The sequence below is a fragment of the Coloeus monedula genome, assembly GCF_965178545.1.
Source record: "Coloeus monedula genome assembly, chromosome: 18".
Lineage (NCBI taxonomy): Eukaryota > Metazoa > Chordata > Aves > Passeriformes > Corvidae > Coloeus > Coloeus monedula.
In genome coordinates this window covers 12,422,112-12,438,309 of record NC_138798.1, presented here as the reverse complement: position 1 = coordinate 12,438,309, position 16,198 = coordinate 12,422,112, and the positions used below count along the sequence as shown (strand labels likewise).

General features: G+C 60.7%; 1 protein-coding gene across 2 annotated transcripts; it reads left to right on the top strand.

The window, feature by feature from the left end:
• Positions 1-1,618: 1,618 nt before the first annotated feature.
• PRODH (proline dehydrogenase 1) lies at positions 1,619-14,636 on the top strand (the record flags this gene model as incomplete). 2 transcript variants are annotated; one of them, XM_082293146.1, is made up of 14 exons in its annotated part: positions 1,619-1,921; positions 2,439-2,626; positions 8,914-8,948; positions 9,255-9,404; positions 9,538-9,602; positions 9,970-10,086; positions 10,237-10,316; positions 10,583-10,664; positions 10,981-11,073; positions 11,165-11,311; positions 11,463-11,638; positions 11,719-11,817; positions 12,215-12,303; positions 13,723-14,636. In XM_082293146.1, 14 exons carry the CDS (start codon positions 1,619-1,621, stop codon positions 13,902-13,904), a joined length of 1,806 nt encoding a protein of 601 aa, XP_082149272.1. In that variant the 3' UTR covers positions 13,905-14,636. The 2 variants fall into 2 exon arrangements, with proteins under 2 accessions (XP_082149272.1, XP_082149273.1); XM_082293147.1 differs by having other exon boundaries at positions 13,690-13,817.
• Between the last annotated feature and the right edge of the window lie 1,562 nt (positions 14,637-16,198).

The following is a 16,198-nucleotide window of genomic DNA, read 5'->3' as shown; positions in this document are numbered from 1 at the left end:
TCAGTGTTAGGGAGGGCAGGAAAAAACAATTGCAGGAACTAATTTTCCCAGCTCCTGCCTGCGCTGAGCATTCCCAGCACAAGATGTCACTGAGGAACTGAATTTGGACAGCTCTGCATCAGCCCGGCGTCATCATGGAAACGGGACTGGAGAGATGGGCATGGAGAAGGAACATGGTCACAGAGAGAGGATGTGGGCACAGAGAAGGGATGAGGGCACAGAGAAGGGGCACGGGCACAAAGAAAGGATGCAGCTGTGATGCTGCTGTGAAACAATCCTGCGAAAAGGAAGGGAGGTACCTGATCCCCCAGGCCAAGACTCGGGAGCATTTCTGGCCGCGGGGTGTCAGGGAGGTGCTCAGCGATCTCCGGAGCTCAGCACTGAGTGCGCCAGGGAGGAACAGCTCAAGCAAACCCCTGCTAGGAGCAGGACAGGCACTCGTCCTGCCTGGGAAGATCCCGAGGTCCTGCCAGCCCCAGACGGAGCAGGCGAAGGTAAACAGCCCCAGCCCGTGACGAGGGAGCCAAGTCTGCTGCCTCAAGCACCCCAAGCACCCATGGACCCCGACGAAATGAGCGAGTATCCAGCTGAAATCCCCAACCTGTTGATGCACACATCAGGAGGAGCAAGTGCGGGAGCTTGAAACATCTCTCCCATGATAGGTCCCGCAGGTCTGGGATCCCCTCCCCAAGTTTTTCCAGCTCCATAGGCTGGATATACCACAGCCTGCCCCAAGGATACGAGGGAACAAGGACCCTTTGAGGCATCCTTGGGCCCTCTCTGGGGCTGCCCTGAGCAGTCAGTAGCCCCTTGGCTCTGCAGGGTTGGCCCCGGTGCTCCCACAGGTCCCCTTCAGGGACCACTTCAAAGTTCCCTTGGGACCTTCATAATTTTCCCAAGGGCTCCTCCAAAGGCATGAGGCTCTTTTTGCCCTGCTCCCAGCACTACTTCAAGCCCCACCCAGGGCTCCCCTCGAGCCGCACCTGCCCCTCCAGGCCCTTCCTGGGGCTTCCGGGGAGGGAGGTGTCCCGGGACCGGCTGCGTCAAGGGGATAGGAATGGGGAAGGCACCGGCCAGGAGGCTGCGGGAGCGGAGTGCACTGGGCAGGGTGGCTCCAGTCCTGGTGCTGGCCCCGGTGACGGTGCCAGTCCCGGTTCGTATCCTCGACCCGGTCTCTATCCCAGTGTCGGTCTTGGTTGCAGTCCCGCTCCCGACCGTAGTTCCGGTCCCAGTGCCAGTCTCGGTGCCGGTGCTGGTCCCGGTCCCTGTCCAGGTCCGAGTCCTGGTGCCGCTTCCGTTTTCGGTTCCAGTGTCGGTCTCGGTGCCGGACCCGTTCCCAGTCCCGCTGCCGGTCCCTGTCCTCGTGTCGGTGCCTGTCCCGGAATCAGTCCCAGTTCCCATCCCCGTGGCGGTGCTGATGCCTGTCTCGGTGCCAGTGCCACTCCCATTCCCAGTCCCGCTGCCGGTCCCAGAATCAGTCCCCGTCCCGGTGCCGGTTCTGGTGGCAGCAGAGCGGAGCCAAAGGCGGGGCGGAGCGGGGCCGCGGAGCTGGAGGCCCGGGGGCGGTCCCGCGCGGGCCGTACTTAAGGCGGCGACGGGCGGCGACCCCGCCGTGCCCATGGCTCTCCCGAGCGCCGCCCGGGTGCTCCGCGCCGCCGTTCGCCGGTGCGATCCCCCAAGCCGCCCGCGCTCCGCGCCCGCCGGCGCCCCCCGCGAGTCCTCCCCGGCGGCAGCGAGCACGGGACCCCGGCCGGGGCCGCCCCCTCCGCCGCGGGGCGCGGAGCGGAGCCCGCCGCCGCCCGCCGTGGATTTCGGGGACGCGCGTGAGGCGTTCCGCAGCAAGAGCAGCGCGGAGCTGCTGCGGGGGCTGGTGGTGCTGGGGCTGTGCGCCGTGGAGCCGCTGGTGCAGCACAACCGGGAGGTGGGTGGAGGAAGGGGTCCAACTTGGGGGGGTTCTCCAGGGCGGGGCTTGTCCCCGCTTGGGGGGTTACCGGCTCTGGGCCGGCGGGGCTTTCGCTCAGGGGCGGCCCGCTCCGGCAGGTGTCAGTCCCCTTCTGGAGAGGCTTCTTGCTCCGGGGAGTCCCATTTTGGGACTGCGAGTCCCGGGATGGGGGTTCTGTCGCTACAGGGGTGACTGCTCCAAATGGGGGGATCTTTCGTCACGGGGGAGTGCCTGTTTTGCAGGATGTTGGTGCGTGCCAGGGATACTGTCACTCCGGGGGGTGCCGGTCCTAGGCTCGGGGGGCTCTCACCCTGGGGGTGCCCATTTCGGGACGTGTCATTCCCCTTCCGGGGGAAGTCTAGGACTGGGGGTGAGCGTGTTGGGGAGCTCTCGGTCGGGGTGTGCCCGTTTTGGGGGATGCCAGTCCTAGGTCATGGGGACTTTTCCTCCGGGGATGCCGGTGCGGGACGGGTGCTGAGCCGCTGCTGTCCCGCAGCTGCTGCAGTTGTGCCAGCGGGTGCTGGGGCAGACGCTGTTCGAGCGGCTGATGAAGATGACGTTCTACGGGCAGTTCGTGGCCGGGGAGGACCAGGAGGCCATCAAGCCGCTGCTGCGGCGGAACCAGGCCTTCGGCGTGGGCGCCGTGCTGGATTACAGCGTGGAGGAGGACCTGGGCGACGGGCGGTGAGTGCGGAACCGCGGCGCTGCGGGCGGGCCGGGGGCGGCCCCTGGCCGCGCTGCCATTGGCTGCGCTCGCCCAGCCCCCCGCTCCCATTGGCTGCGGGACCGCTTGCGTCACGGCCTCGCCCCCCATGCTGCCGCCCACGGCCCGCACACGGCAGGGGATGGCAGAGCCCAGAACACGGAGATGGCAGTGCCCAGAAGACGGCAGGGGATGGCAGAGCCCAGAACACGGGGGTGGCAGTGCCCAGAAGACGGCAGGGGATGGCAGAGCCCAGAACACGGGGGTGGCAGTGCCCAGAACACGGCAGGGGATGTCAGAGCCCAGAACACGGGGGTGGCAGTGCCCAGAACACGGCAGGGGATGGCAGAGCCCAGAACACGGAGATGGCAGTGCCCAGAACACGGCAGGGGATAGCAGAGCCCAGAACACGGGGGTGGCAGTGCCCAGAACACGGCAGGGGATGGCAGAGCCCAGAACACGGGGGTGGCAGTGCCCAGAACACGGCAGGGGATGGCAGAGCCCAGAACACGGGGGTGGCAGTGCCCAGAACACGGCAGGGGATGGCAGAGCCCAGAACACGGGGGTGGCAGTGCCCAGAACACGGCAGGGGATGGCAGAGCCCAGAACACGGGGGTGGCAGTGCCCAGAACACGGCAGGGGATGGCAGAGCCCAGAACACGGGGATGGCAGTGCCCAGAACACGGCAGGGGATGTCAGAGCCCAGAACACGGAGATGGCAGTGCCCAGAACACGGCAGGGGATGGCAGAGCCCAGAACACGGGGGTGGCAGTGCCCAGAACACGGCAGGGGATGGCAGAGCCCAGAACACGGAGATGGCAGTGCCCAGAACACGGCAGGGGATGGCAGAGCCCAGAACACGGGGGTGGCAGTGCCCAGAAGACGGCAGGGGATGGCAGAGCCCAGAACACGGGGGTGGCAGAGCCCAGAACACGGCAGGGGATGGCAGAGCCCAGAACACGGGGATGGCAGTGCCCAGAACACGGTAGGGGATGGCAGTGCCCAGAACACGGGGATGGCAGTGCCCAGAACACGGCAGGGGATGGCAGTGCCCAGAACACGGGGATGGCAGTGCCCAGAACACGGGAGTGGCAGTGCCCCGCACACGGCAGGGGACTGTGTCCTGTACACGGGGGTGCTGGGCCCCCACTGGGCTGTATCGCCCCCCCCCCCCCCGCCCCTCTGCACATACCGGGTGCTGCACCCCTGTCTGCTGCACCGCCTCTGTCCCCATTTATTCCCTTGCACACACCGGAGTGCCACCCCTCCCCGGCAGTGCTGTACACCCGGAACCCTCCTGCACACCCTGAGGGGGTTCCCGCCTCTATCCTCCATCTCCTATGGGATGCTGACCCCCCCCATTCCATCTTCCCTGTGAGGTGCTGCCAGCCACGTCCCATTTTCCCTAACCCTCCCGGGGCGCTGTGTCCCCCCCGCCCCCCACCCCTCTGCACACAGTGCGTTGCTGTCGCATCTGAAGTCCCCCTTTCCCCCCCCTCCCCCCATTGGGATGCTGCCCCCCATTCCTGCCGCCTTCATCCCCCACCTTACAAACACTGGGATGGGATGCTGCCCCCCACATTTTGGTGGGCTCAGTGATCTTGGAGCTCTTTTCCAATCTTAGCAATTCCATGATTCCACGACTTCCACCCTTCACCATTTCCACCCGTCTCAAGCTGGGGTGGTGCCCCCCGTTCCCGCACTGCCCCCCAGTCCCGGGCAGCTTTCACTGCCTCCCGCCCTCTGCCAAGAGCTGGCACCAGCCCAAAGCTGCCGGTAACTTTCCATTATTCAGGCTCCAGTTCCGGGCAGCTCCGCTCTCCGGATCGATGGGCCGCTGGCCGGCACCCCACGGTCACGGGGGTGGGCGGTATCCCCCCACCCACGACAAGGGTGGCCCTTCCGGAGGACACGGGCTGGGGATGCGGCGTCCCCCGGACCAGGCTGCACAGCGACAGTCCCTGTGGGCAGCTGGGGACACCGTCAGGGTGTCACATGCTTGTCGCGTGCTGTTAAAAACACAGCGGAAATGGCTTTTTAGGGTGGTTTGCGAGCGGGGTGTGAGCCAGGGTGGTGATGCAGGTGCTGCCGCTGGGAGCCTTATCTCTGGTCCACACCCGGGCACTGCTTATCGGGCACCCCCATGTGCCATGGCGGGTGCCACTGCCCCTCGCTGCTGCTGCTGCTGCCAGACATCCGCGGGAGTGAAGGGTCTGTGCGTCCGTGATGGCAGCAGGCACTGGTGGGGGCAGCGCGGGCACGGGAGCTGTGCGGGGGGACGCAGGCCTGCGCCGTCCCAGAGTGGGCTGCAAACTTTCGTTTTTTTCTAGAAAAGCTTCAAAACACCCCGCTGATGCCTGGCAGGGGTGTGGCTGTTTTGAAGGTGTGTAGGCAGGTGTTTCTCCCCTGGACACACAGCCCTGGTCCAGGCACAGTATTCGGCATTCCCGTGGGGCTGAGCCGGCAGCACCGGTGCTGCCAGGCTGGCACTGCTGCCCTCCATGCCTGGCTCTGCTGGGCCAAGGGCTTTCCTGTGCGTGGCCGTAGAAGACTTTCAGACAGGTTCTGCCTGCACCTGTATCCCTCCTGCTGATGGGTGCCTGCAGTGGTTTGTGAGCTGGCTGGGCTGTGCTGCTCCGCCCCTGCTGCAGATTTGCGATTGTGAGTTGCTAGGTGAGTTCTGCCTGTGCTGTGTGGGCCATTCACTTCCAAGAGAGTTCCCAATGCATCCCTGTCCAAGCCCCAGTGGGATTTGCCTGGATATCAGGAAAAGGGTCTTCACCCAGAGGATGGTTGGGCACTGAACAGGATCTCCAGGGAAAGATCACGGTCCCAAGGCTGCCAGAGCTCAAGGAGTGTTTGGACCATCGAGCACAGGGTGGATTGTTGTCCTTTGCAGGGCTAGGAGTGGGACTTGATGTCCTCATGGGTCCCTTCCACCTCAGGCTGTTCTATAATTCTATGAACAGGGACAAAGCCCAGGGTGGCACTGGAAGGGTTATGTTGAAACCTGTCCCTTGCCAGCCATCACTCTGTGTCCTCCTTGGCTCTGTTTGGGGCAAAATCCCAAATTCTCAGTGCTTCTGCCAGGGCTGGTGCTCAGTTGGGCTGCACGTGGTTGAGAGGGGTGGGCAGTCCTGGGTTCATGGCTGCTGGACTCTGGAGCTGTCCCCTTCCCTTTGGTGAATGCTTTGGGATTGTGCTGCCAGGAAGCAGAGGTACAAACCACAGCAGTCAGTGGGTGTTGTGGCCTCTTGGTGCCATCTCCAGTTGTTCTGGAGCAAGCCAGAGATAATGGCAGGGAAATGCCCTTTCCACCCCAGCAACAGGCTGTGGCACCTTTTCCACAGCCTTTCCAGCTGGGAACAACAATGCAATGTGGGCAAGAACTGGCTTATCCTGCCTGCCACAGGCCCCTGCCTGCCCTGCTCAGGCTGGCATCCAGGACTCTGCCAGCTTGTCCCAGGAGGCCTCAGCCACGTGCTGAAGGCTGCTGCCAGGTCATGGTGACACAGCTGGAAAATAAGTGTCCTGCAGGCAGCAGAGGGCTGGGGGCTTCAGGGTGGGTTCAGCCCTGGGTGGGGGGTAGAGAGGCAGCACTGGGCAGGGGCTTCTTGTACCCGTGGGGTGAAATAGAGAGCCCCCCCGTAGTGGAGGTGGTTGTAGCCTCCTGGCAGCCTTGGGGCCATTGCTGGCCCACAGGCATCCCAAGACTGCAGGTGGGTTGGGGTTGTGCTGACACAGGGGAGGGACAATCCTGCCATAAGCATTGTCAGATGCTTTTCAGGCTCTGCCATGCAGAGTGTGGACTTGGCTTCCTCTAGAAATTCCTTGTGTGGATATCTGACACCTGCCCCAGTGTGGGATCACTGTCCAGCCTGGCCAATCCTGCTCTCAGAGCTGCCACCTCCCCTTCTCCTCCTGCTCCCAGTGCTGCTGCTCCCCCTGCCCAGTGCTCTGTCAGCATGTCCCTAGGATCATGGGGCAGCTTCTATTTAGCTTGAAGCTCTCCAAGGCAGTCCTGTGGTGGTCCTGGGCTGGTGTGTGCTGACAACTCCTGCATGGAGTAGGTTGAAGGTCTATTCTGCCAAGAGCTTTGCTTTATTCCTACCTTTGGGATTTTAAGCACCCATAGCTCCAAAATGGACTTCATGTAACCATGAGTCTTTTCCGTGGATGTGGTAATTCAAGGACAGCTTGTCCCTGGTCCCTCATCCCCTTTGCCAGACCCATTTGCTGTTGAGCAAAGCAAACATGCTGTGCTGCTGGCATCCTCCAGGTAACCTCCAGGGCCAAAGGGATTATTTGTGGTAGTGGCACCTTTGTGATCCAAAACTTCCTGAAAGCCCCATCTGCTATGTCAGCCAGATTACCCTTCCCAGCCATCCAGCAAATCATCACAACCTGCTTTAGGCAAGTGTGAGCTCCCAGGCCCTGAGCTCAACCTCGAGGTTGTTCCTTTCTGGATACAGCCTGCCAGGAGCATCTGGACAGCGCCTGGAGATGGGACCTGCTCTAAGAGACTTGCTGTGGGTTTGCAGAAGGGATGGTCAGGTATAAGCCTGGTTCAGTGGCACTTGGTGGGTGAGGGAATGGCTTTGCTGGCCAAGAATAATATTGCAAAGTGAGCAGCTGATATCCAGGACTAAGTTATTTCTTCAGCTGGAAGGAGCTTCCTTTATTTTGCTTGAAGCAGAAGAACAAAGTGAGCACCATGGCACTGCTTTGAATACCCCCCCTAGAGGGTGAAGGAATGCCTGGTGCAGTCATGCAGCAGGAACGCTGCTGGGAAGGGTGTGTTTGTCTTCAGGAATATAAAGCACTCTAACTCCAAGGGTGCCGTTTGCTAATTGAGCTGTGTGCCTTCATTCCAGCCACTTGTCCCCAGCGCCTCGGATCTTGTGCCCAAGGTGTGCCTTGGGCTCAGAGCTGTCCCCTGCCTGCAGGACGCATGTCTCTGTGTGTCCTCACATCACAGCAGTGTTCAGCTGAAGCTGTCCCCTATGCCACACTGCCTGCTTCAAAAGGAGCTTCCACCTAGCAAGGGCTTTGCTGACAAATACCGTTTCTGAGTGTATGATCTCCTTCTTTTCCTCCACCCTCTGTATTCAGGGACAGAAAGCTGCTTTCCCTGTCCTCAGGCGAGTAAAATCAGGGAGCAGAGCCTGCTAGACATGGTGCCTGCTGCTTCCCATGAGCTCCAGCTGCTCCTGCCCTGGCTCACCCCGGGCTCTGTGGCACTTTGAGCAATGTGGGGCTGTTCCTGGCTCCAGGGGGCCAGAGGGAACAGCTTGTTTCTGGTTGTTTATGCTTCCAGCAGCCCCTAATCCCTGTCACAGGGTTTCCATGTGGGAGAACATGTCCTGGGACCATGCCATGTGCCTCTCTGCTCTCTTGTCCAGGCCTGCTGGCTCCAGATGGGTGGCTTTGCTGCTTCCCTCGCACTGTGCTTCTTCCCCATTGGGCACAGCCACTTTGGGGACAGTGATGCCAAGGCAGAGACCTCCTGGAGGAGATGGCTCTGCTGCCACCCAGAGCTGCTCTCCAGGGGCTGGCCCTGTTCCAGGTGAGACCCTGGGTCTGTGGCTGGGTTTAGGGTGCCAGCAAGAAGGCTTAGCTACTCAAGCTCAGAAAGGATCTCATGACTTGGCCAGCATCCCCCAGGCTGTCAGAGCCCTGTTATCTCCATGGCAGAGAGTTTGGGCTTAAAATGACATCCGAGGTCAGCTGGAGTTGAAAATGAGACGTTGTTTGTGAGTTGTTTGCTGAAGCCAAGGCACAGAGGAGCATGGAGTAGTAGGGCACCCTCGGCTTGATGTGCTCGGGGTCTGGAGAAGCTCTGTGCTTCATGGTCTGGCTGCTGGTGCTATGAAGATGAGGAGGCAGTGGGTTGAGGCTTGGTGTCACCCCAGCAAGGACCGTGAGCAGGTTGGAGATGGAGCATGCCAGCCCCACAGGACTGACCTTGTCCTTGCCATGGGGTGGTCTGTTGGACGGCAGCTCTGAACCCTGGGACAGGCCATCCTCACTGTGCTGCCTCAGGGCTCCCAAGTCTTCTCTGGATGGATGGTGAAGCCCTGTACCCTTCCACAGGTGGGTTTAGCCATCTGACCTGCCAGTTGGATCCCATCAGCAATGGGATGGCAAGGGAACAGCAGGGTCCAGCACCAGGATGGCAGCACAGGAGCCTCAGAGCTTCCCTGTCCATCAGTGTAGGGTTGCAGGGGGTTGCTGACCTGGCCCTTATCTTCCCTGTTTCTCTTCTTAGCTCCCGCACCTCTGCAGCCGAGAAGGAGATGGGAGGTGAGTGACAGGAGATAGCCTGGAGGTCCAGGCACTGCAGGCCTGGTGTTGTGGGGGAAGGACCCAGGTACCACAGCCTCAAAAAATGAGCTGAATGAAGAACAATGTGGTTCCTGGCCCAGTCCTGCCCCTCAGCAAAGACTCAGCCTCTGCTCAGGCACAGAGCAAGCAGGGCCCTTGTCAGCGCTGGGGGCTCTTCTGAGGTCCAAGCTGGAGCCTCTCTCCCCTTCACCCACACTGAAAGCTCCTGGGGAGGCCATAGGAGCTTGGTGGGGCATGGCCCATCTCCATCCTCTTCCACCCCAGGAGCAGAACAAAGGGAGAAGCAATACCGAGCCCATCAGGGATTTGGGGATCACCATGGTGGAGTCACCGGTGCCCACACCTATTTCTACGCTGATGAGGCCAAGTGTGACCAGCACATGGAGACTTTTCTCCACTGCATTGATGCCTCAAGTGAGTGCTCCATGTGTCCTGGACAGCCCCACTGTGCTGGGGACTGCCAGGATCCCTCAGTCCCACCACCACTGTATCCCTCCTGCCCAAGGGCTGACTGTTAGGCTGACTCTGTCCTTGTGGCTCCATCCAGGTGGCAGCTCAGAGGACGGCTTCTCTGCCATCAAGCTGACAGCGCTGGCCAGACCCCAGTTCCTGGTGAGTGCCAGAACTGTGACTGGGTGTGGTAGGGCAGAGCCAGGGCCACAGATGATGCTTCTGCTGGGTCAGGTGCCAGGTGGCATCTCTAGTAATGGCAGAGAGGAGTGGGCACCAACAGCCTGTCCCCTGCGAGCCCAAGACCCCTGGAGACCCTGCCTCAACTTTTGGGGAGACATCAAGAGCTTAGAAGTTTAAAGGTCCCAACATGAAGGGGGGTGTGTGAGGTCTGTATTGCTTGGCTTGGCCAAGGTGCCCTTCTCTGGGGTCAGCATCTGCCTTGGGCTGGGTGTGAGTGATCTTGCAAAGCCCTGGCAGGACAGGAGGCTCCAACCTGGGTGTCTCACCTGGAGCTCTGTCCCCACAGGTGCGGTTCTCAGAGGTGCTGGTGAAGTGGCGGAGGTTCTTCCACCAAATGGCCGCAGAGCAGGGCCAGGCTGGGTGGGCAGTCCTGGACACAAAGCTGGAGGTGGAGAAGCTGCAGGTGAGGCAGGTGATGCCTGTGGGAGGAGGCTGTGCTGCAGGGACACACTGCTGGAGGTGGCCATGGACACAGAGGTGCCAGAGCAGCCCTGAGCTGTGACACCTCAAGCAGACAGACCCCTGTAGCCCCTGACACTCCTTTTGGTGGCAGGAGGCACTGGCCAACCTCGGCATTGTGAGCAAGGCAGAGAGCCAGCAGTGGTTCACGGGCAAGAACGTGGGCATGAGCGGGTAAGCTGCCTGGGAGCTGGGGGTGCTGCAGGGTGGGGACACTGCAGGACTTTGTCCCTGTCCCTGGGGCAGCAGCAGTGGGAGGTCTCCAAAAGCTAGCGCTGGCTCAGCACAGCAATGGAGCACAGGGGAAGTTTGGGTGGAGGTGACAAGACAGGTCAGGGTGGCACGTGTCATGTATCCTTCTTGCTGGTGGGGGTTGGGAGCTGATAGAGAGCCCCCTGCCTTTGCAAGACACCAGCAAGGACCTGGCTCTCTGCTCCCAGCACTGTGGACCTGCTGGACTGGAACAGCCTGTTCGACAGCCGCACCAAGCTCTCCAGGCCTCTGCTCATCCCCAATAGGAAGGTGGGTACCCACCTTTGCCACCCCCAGAGTGGTGCCGCAGAGTGTTTGTGGAAGCAGGGTGAGGGTCTCATGCTCTTCCTAGTAAATGCTGGTGGCTGCAGTGCTGGTGGCAGAGCTCAGCCACACTGTGACCACAGTGCACAACCACCAGGCTGGCAGGATGGGTGGGCACCCTGTCACGCCGTGCTGGCTGGTGGGGGTTGGGGGGCTGGGGTGGGGCAGCAGTCCTGGGGATGGGCTCCCTCCAGGGGCATTTGTGTTCCCCATGGGCAGAGCTGGGTGCAGGCAGGGTGCCACAAAGCTGTTCTTGTTTCAGACTGGGCAGCTGGAGCCTCTGCTGTCACGCTTCAGCGAGGAGGAAGAGCTGCAGATGAAGCGGATGCTGCAACGCATGGATGTCCTTGCTAAGGTGAGGGGGCCCGGGGCTGAGGGAGCCACAGAGGGGGACACATGGAGCAGGAAGCCCTATGAACCCAACCTGTGGGTCTTTCACCCGCCAGAGAGCCATGGAGAAGGGTGTGAGGCTGATGGTGGACGCGGAGCAGAGCTACTTCCAGCCAGCCATCAGCCGCCTCACCGTGGAGACGCAGCGCCGCTTCAACAGGAGCCAGCCCATCATCTACAACACCTACCAGTGCTACCTGAAGGTGAGGCAGGCATCTCCCAGTGCCTGCTGGTACAGATGGATGGAGACCTCAGCTCCCGAAGCCATGGCAGTGCAATGGCACAGCTGCTGAGGCACAGTCAGGGGTGGCACTGGAGCAATGACCTAGTGCCATCTGTTCCACCTGGTCACAGGAGGCTTACAACAACGTGACAGGGGACGTGGAGCTGTCGCGCCGGGAGGGCTGGCACTTTGGCACCAAGCTGGTGCGTGGTGCCTACATGGAGCAGGAGAGGGAGAGGGCAGCTCAGATGGGCTATGAGGATCCCATCAACCCAAACTATGAGAAGACCAACGAGATGTACCACAGGTAGGGGACAACCCCAGGCACACTGCTCCCTGCTGCCCCAGTGGGAAGAGGCCTCACCAGAGGCCCGTCTTGCCTTACAGGTGCCTGGACTATGTCCTGGAGGAGATCAAGCATAGCCGGAAAGCCAGTGTGATGGTGGCATCTCACAATGAGGACACAGTGAAGTTCACCCTGCGCAGGTGGGTGCTGGGCAGGCACCGTGGTGAGGCAGGGACAAGGGGCTTGAGGAATGTGGGGGCCCAGCAGAGCTGCAGGGAGATGTGCTGTGGTTTGTCAGGTCCCCCCTGAGCTCACCTGGGGGGATCCTGGCTCCCACCTGGTGCTCAGGGCTCTAGATGGGGCTTGGAGCTGGGGTACAGCATGGTGGCCCCAGTGGCTGCAGAACTGGTCCCATCCCCAACCCAGAGGCTGTTGTAAAAACAAATCATTCAAGCTCTACATCCCAGCATCCATCTGGGACATGGTCAGTGCCATGCTGTCCTATTTGGAGATGATCTTCAGTCCTCTGGTGGGACACACTGCCCTGGTGAGCTCTGCTGTGTCTGCTCTCTCCCTATGCTGAGGCTTGTTTTGCAGGATGATGGAGCTGGGGATCCATCCCTCAGACAAGAAGGTGTGCTTCGGGCAGCTGCTGGGCATGTGTGACCAGATCACCTTCCCCCTGGGTGAGTGATGGGAGTGGGGGGGGGAACTTGGCAGAGGTGTTCCAGCCCCACCGGGACCCCTGAGCAGCTGCTGTGGGGTCTAGGGGAGGGAGGGCAGGGGAGAAGGGAGGAAGGCCTGTCATAGAGCAGGACTGGCTGAGCACAGTGCCTTGCTATGGGGAGTGCTGTGACCCCTGTGTGGGGTTTGGGGAAGATGTAGATGAGGATATAAGTGAAGAGTCACATCTCTCTCCTGGAGTTCCATGAGCCCGTAGTGGCTGGGCAGAGACATTCCCACTTTGGAGTCTGAGCAGAGATCAGGGTGCCCCAGGGTGGGGCAGAGACTGGTCCTGGCAGACAGAAACCCTCTCCTGTACCTCCTTGGCCTGGGGGTGTCCCTTGGCTCCATGGGAGGTGCACACCAAGTCCTGAGCTCTCTGCTAACAGGATGGCACCAGCCTCTTGTGTGACCTTGTCCTCAGCCAGCAGCCCAGGCAGCGAAACAGCACTGCCAGGGGCCTGAACAGAGGGACACACAAGGGTCCAGATACCCAGCCCAAGTCAGGGACTGATCCCCCTGCCCGCACCAGTGTCCAGAACAGAGTCCCAAGGCCAACAGAGCAGCAGGAGGCAAACTGGGCAGTTGTCCAGCGCAGATGCTGCTCTGTCCTGGATTTCTCTCGGAAGCAGGGCTTGGCCGCCCATCTGCAGCCTCCTCCGGTCATGCTGGAAAAATGTGTTAACTTGATGTTTCTGGTTGAACGCTCCTTGAGCTGGCCCAGCCCCGGCTGCTGACATTCCCAGGGCTCCTGGTGACCTCGGCCCGCTCCCTCTGGCCCTTTCCCAAGCTCCTGGTGCTGAGCCGGGAGAGATGCACGGCTGCTCCCCCGACCAGTCTCCACCGCTGGATCCCCCTCCCAGTGCCCAGCCACAGCCTCCTGCACATCCATACCTGCTCCATCAGCACAGCCTCAGGGGCATGGCAGAGCAGGCAGGGAAGGGCGGGTGGCTTTTTTTTCTTTCCCCCCTCTTTTTTTATTTGCCCCCCTTTTTTTTCTTCCACTCCCCCTTTTTTTTCTTCACCCCCTTTTTTTTCTTCCGCCCCCTTTTTTTCTTCACCCCCCCTTTTTTCTTCACCCCCTTTTTTTCTTCACCCCTTTTTTCCTCACCCCTTTTTCTTCCCTCTTTTATCCCCTTCTTCTCCTCCTTTTTCCTCTCCCTTCCTGTCCCTTCCTCCCCCTTCCTGTCCCTTCCTCTCCCTTCCTGTCCCTTCTTCCCCCTTCCCCCCTTTTTTCCCCTTTTCATGTATCTTCCTCCTATTTCCCTTTTCCCTTTTCACATTTTTTCACTTTCTTCCTCCGTTTTTACCTTCTTTTTTCATCTTTCCACATTTTTTTGCTCCCTCAGCACTTCCCTGACCCGCAGCCTCTCTCCCTGCAGGCCAGGCTGGCTTCCCCGTGTACAAGTACGTGCCCTACGGGCCGGTGAACGAGGTGCTGCCTTACCTGTCCCGCCGGGCCCAGGAGAACAGGGGCTTCATGCAGCGGGCAAACCGCGAGCGGGACCTGCTCTGGAAAGAGGTCAAGAGGCGTCTCCTCACAGGAAACCTCTTCAGCCACTGACCCCAGCCCCAGCCCCGGGGCTCCTGTGCCTTCAGCCTGAACCACTGTCACCATTCCCCATCCCAGTTCTGCTGCAGCTCCCCCAGCCCCCTTTGCCCTGGGAGACAAGTGTCCTTGTTGCTGTTGAACCACTCACACCTTCCAGTGGCCTCTGGGTTCACCCCAGCTGGCACTGCCCCACGCATGTCCCTCTACCATCCCACGGCCTCTCGAGCTGTCCCGGGGGACATGCTGGGGCTCTCCTGCCAGCCCACCCCATGCCTTGATGAACACTGTCCTGGGGTTTTTTCCCTGGCAGGATTGCACAGCATGATTTATCCACTTGCCTTGTGCCCATGGGCTCAGGTCCAGGTGGGCTGGGTGACTTGGGGACAAGCTGGCCTCAGCCAGAAGCTCCTCCAGCCTCTGCCAGGGTTGGAGCTTTGCCTCAACCAGACCTTTGAAGGGGCGGGATCAGCCCCTGTTTCCTGTCCCAGGCAGCCACTACCAGCCTGCTGACTGGCTTTGCACTGACCAGAGCTGGGCAGGTCCAGGCTCTCCCCCATCCCGCTGGGATAAGCTGCCTGGGGTTGTCCATCCTCAGGCACACATCCGATGGAACAGGAGGGGTGAGGGGAGCGGGCTGGGCCCATCCCTGTACCATTCCTGCCCTGCCCACAGTCCCTGGCTCTAATGATGGACCAGGGGCAGTAGGAGCGCCAGGAGCTGGACCACAGCTCGTCTCTGCTGTACACTGGATTTGCAGAGAATGGAAATTATTAAATCTCAACTGTTCCTGCTCCTGTCTCTCTGTTATTGGGTAGCCACATGTCCTCAGGCACTGCCGTGGTCTCAAAGCGGGGTTAATGCTGCACGCTTTGGCCTAAGCCAGGGCTTGGGGAAAGGAGTGAGGCCAAACTTCTTGGGACAGGGACTGGAGAAGCTGTGGAGCTGCCTGTGATGGGCTTGGGGGGAGCTGGGAGCCCTGGGGCATCCCCCTACCTGCAGAGTGGTAGCGTGGGAGAGCCTCTCCCCACCTTCAGACCTGCTTTTGGGGGACATGCACCCTGCAGGCTTTCACACCTCAAATTAGGGGCACTTTTTCCTGGGCTCTGCAGGACCACAGGCATCTCTGAGATTCCCTGCCTGGAGCTGTTGCAGTGTCCTTTTTTCCTGGGTCAGTCCCTCTACTTGGTGAGCCACCCACACCAAAGGGCTGATGTTTTGGCTTTCCAGAGCTGTTCACCTCCTGCCTTTTCTCTAGCTGAGACTCTTCTGCCTTAAAAAAAACCTGGAGGGGAGCAGGGAGCCTTGCTGGAGCATGGGACCAGAACAGCACTGGTGCAGGCAGCAGCTGGGCTCCTGGAACTTAAGGGAAGATGGGAGGTGCTCTAGGCCCTGGGCTGCCTCTCCAGCCCATGCAGGATGCTGTGACAGTGGCACAGAGTACCCTGGTGCCCCAGGGCCTGAGCTCTGCTGCTGCAGCTGCACCCAGGGCTGGCTGATTACCCACTGTGAGCTTCTGCAAAGACCCCCAGACATCTGTGCAGTAGGGCAGGAGAAGCCCCTCTTGACCCTCTGGTTTGCAGTTAATCCTTTCCCCAGCCCTCTTTCTAGGAAAGAAGGACAGCTTCGCAGGGTCGGTGGTGTTGTGTGCAGCTGTTTGCAGGGGCTGTGTAGGGCTGCAGGTGCTGCCTCCTGAACACCCAAGGCACAGGATGCCCTTGAAACCCCCAGATCCCTGGTTCCCCACAACCTTTTGCAGAATGTCCTCAGCTGGGAGGGACCCACAGGGACCATCCAGCCCAGCTCCTGGCCCTGCTCAGACACCCCAACAACCCCAGCCTGGGCATCCCTGGCAGCGCTGTCCAAATGCTCCTGGAGCTCTGGCAGCCTCGGGGCTGTGCCCATTCCCTGGGGAGCCTGGGCAGTGCCCAGCAGCCTCTGGGGGAAGGACCTTTCCCTGATATCCAACCTAACCCTCCCCTGGCACAGCTGTATCCATGCTCAGCGAGAAAACAGCAACTGCCTCTTTTATTTCTGTCCCAACCAACCCTCCCATGTCCCAGGCTTTACCCACCCTGCTCAGTCTTAGCTTTTGCTGCTGTTTTCTGCTTGTCCTGAAGGAGGAGGAGGCACAGAATGGCGCTCGCTGTCTGTAGGACCCTGTGCTGTAGCCTTCTTGCTTGGGAAGATGCTGCTGCAGCATGGGGGAGCTGGAAGGGGAAAGAGCCATATCCTTGCAGCAACCATCCTGACAGCCTGGGCACAGTCAGGATGGTGACAAGTACATCATATTGTAGGGCTCCCCGTGC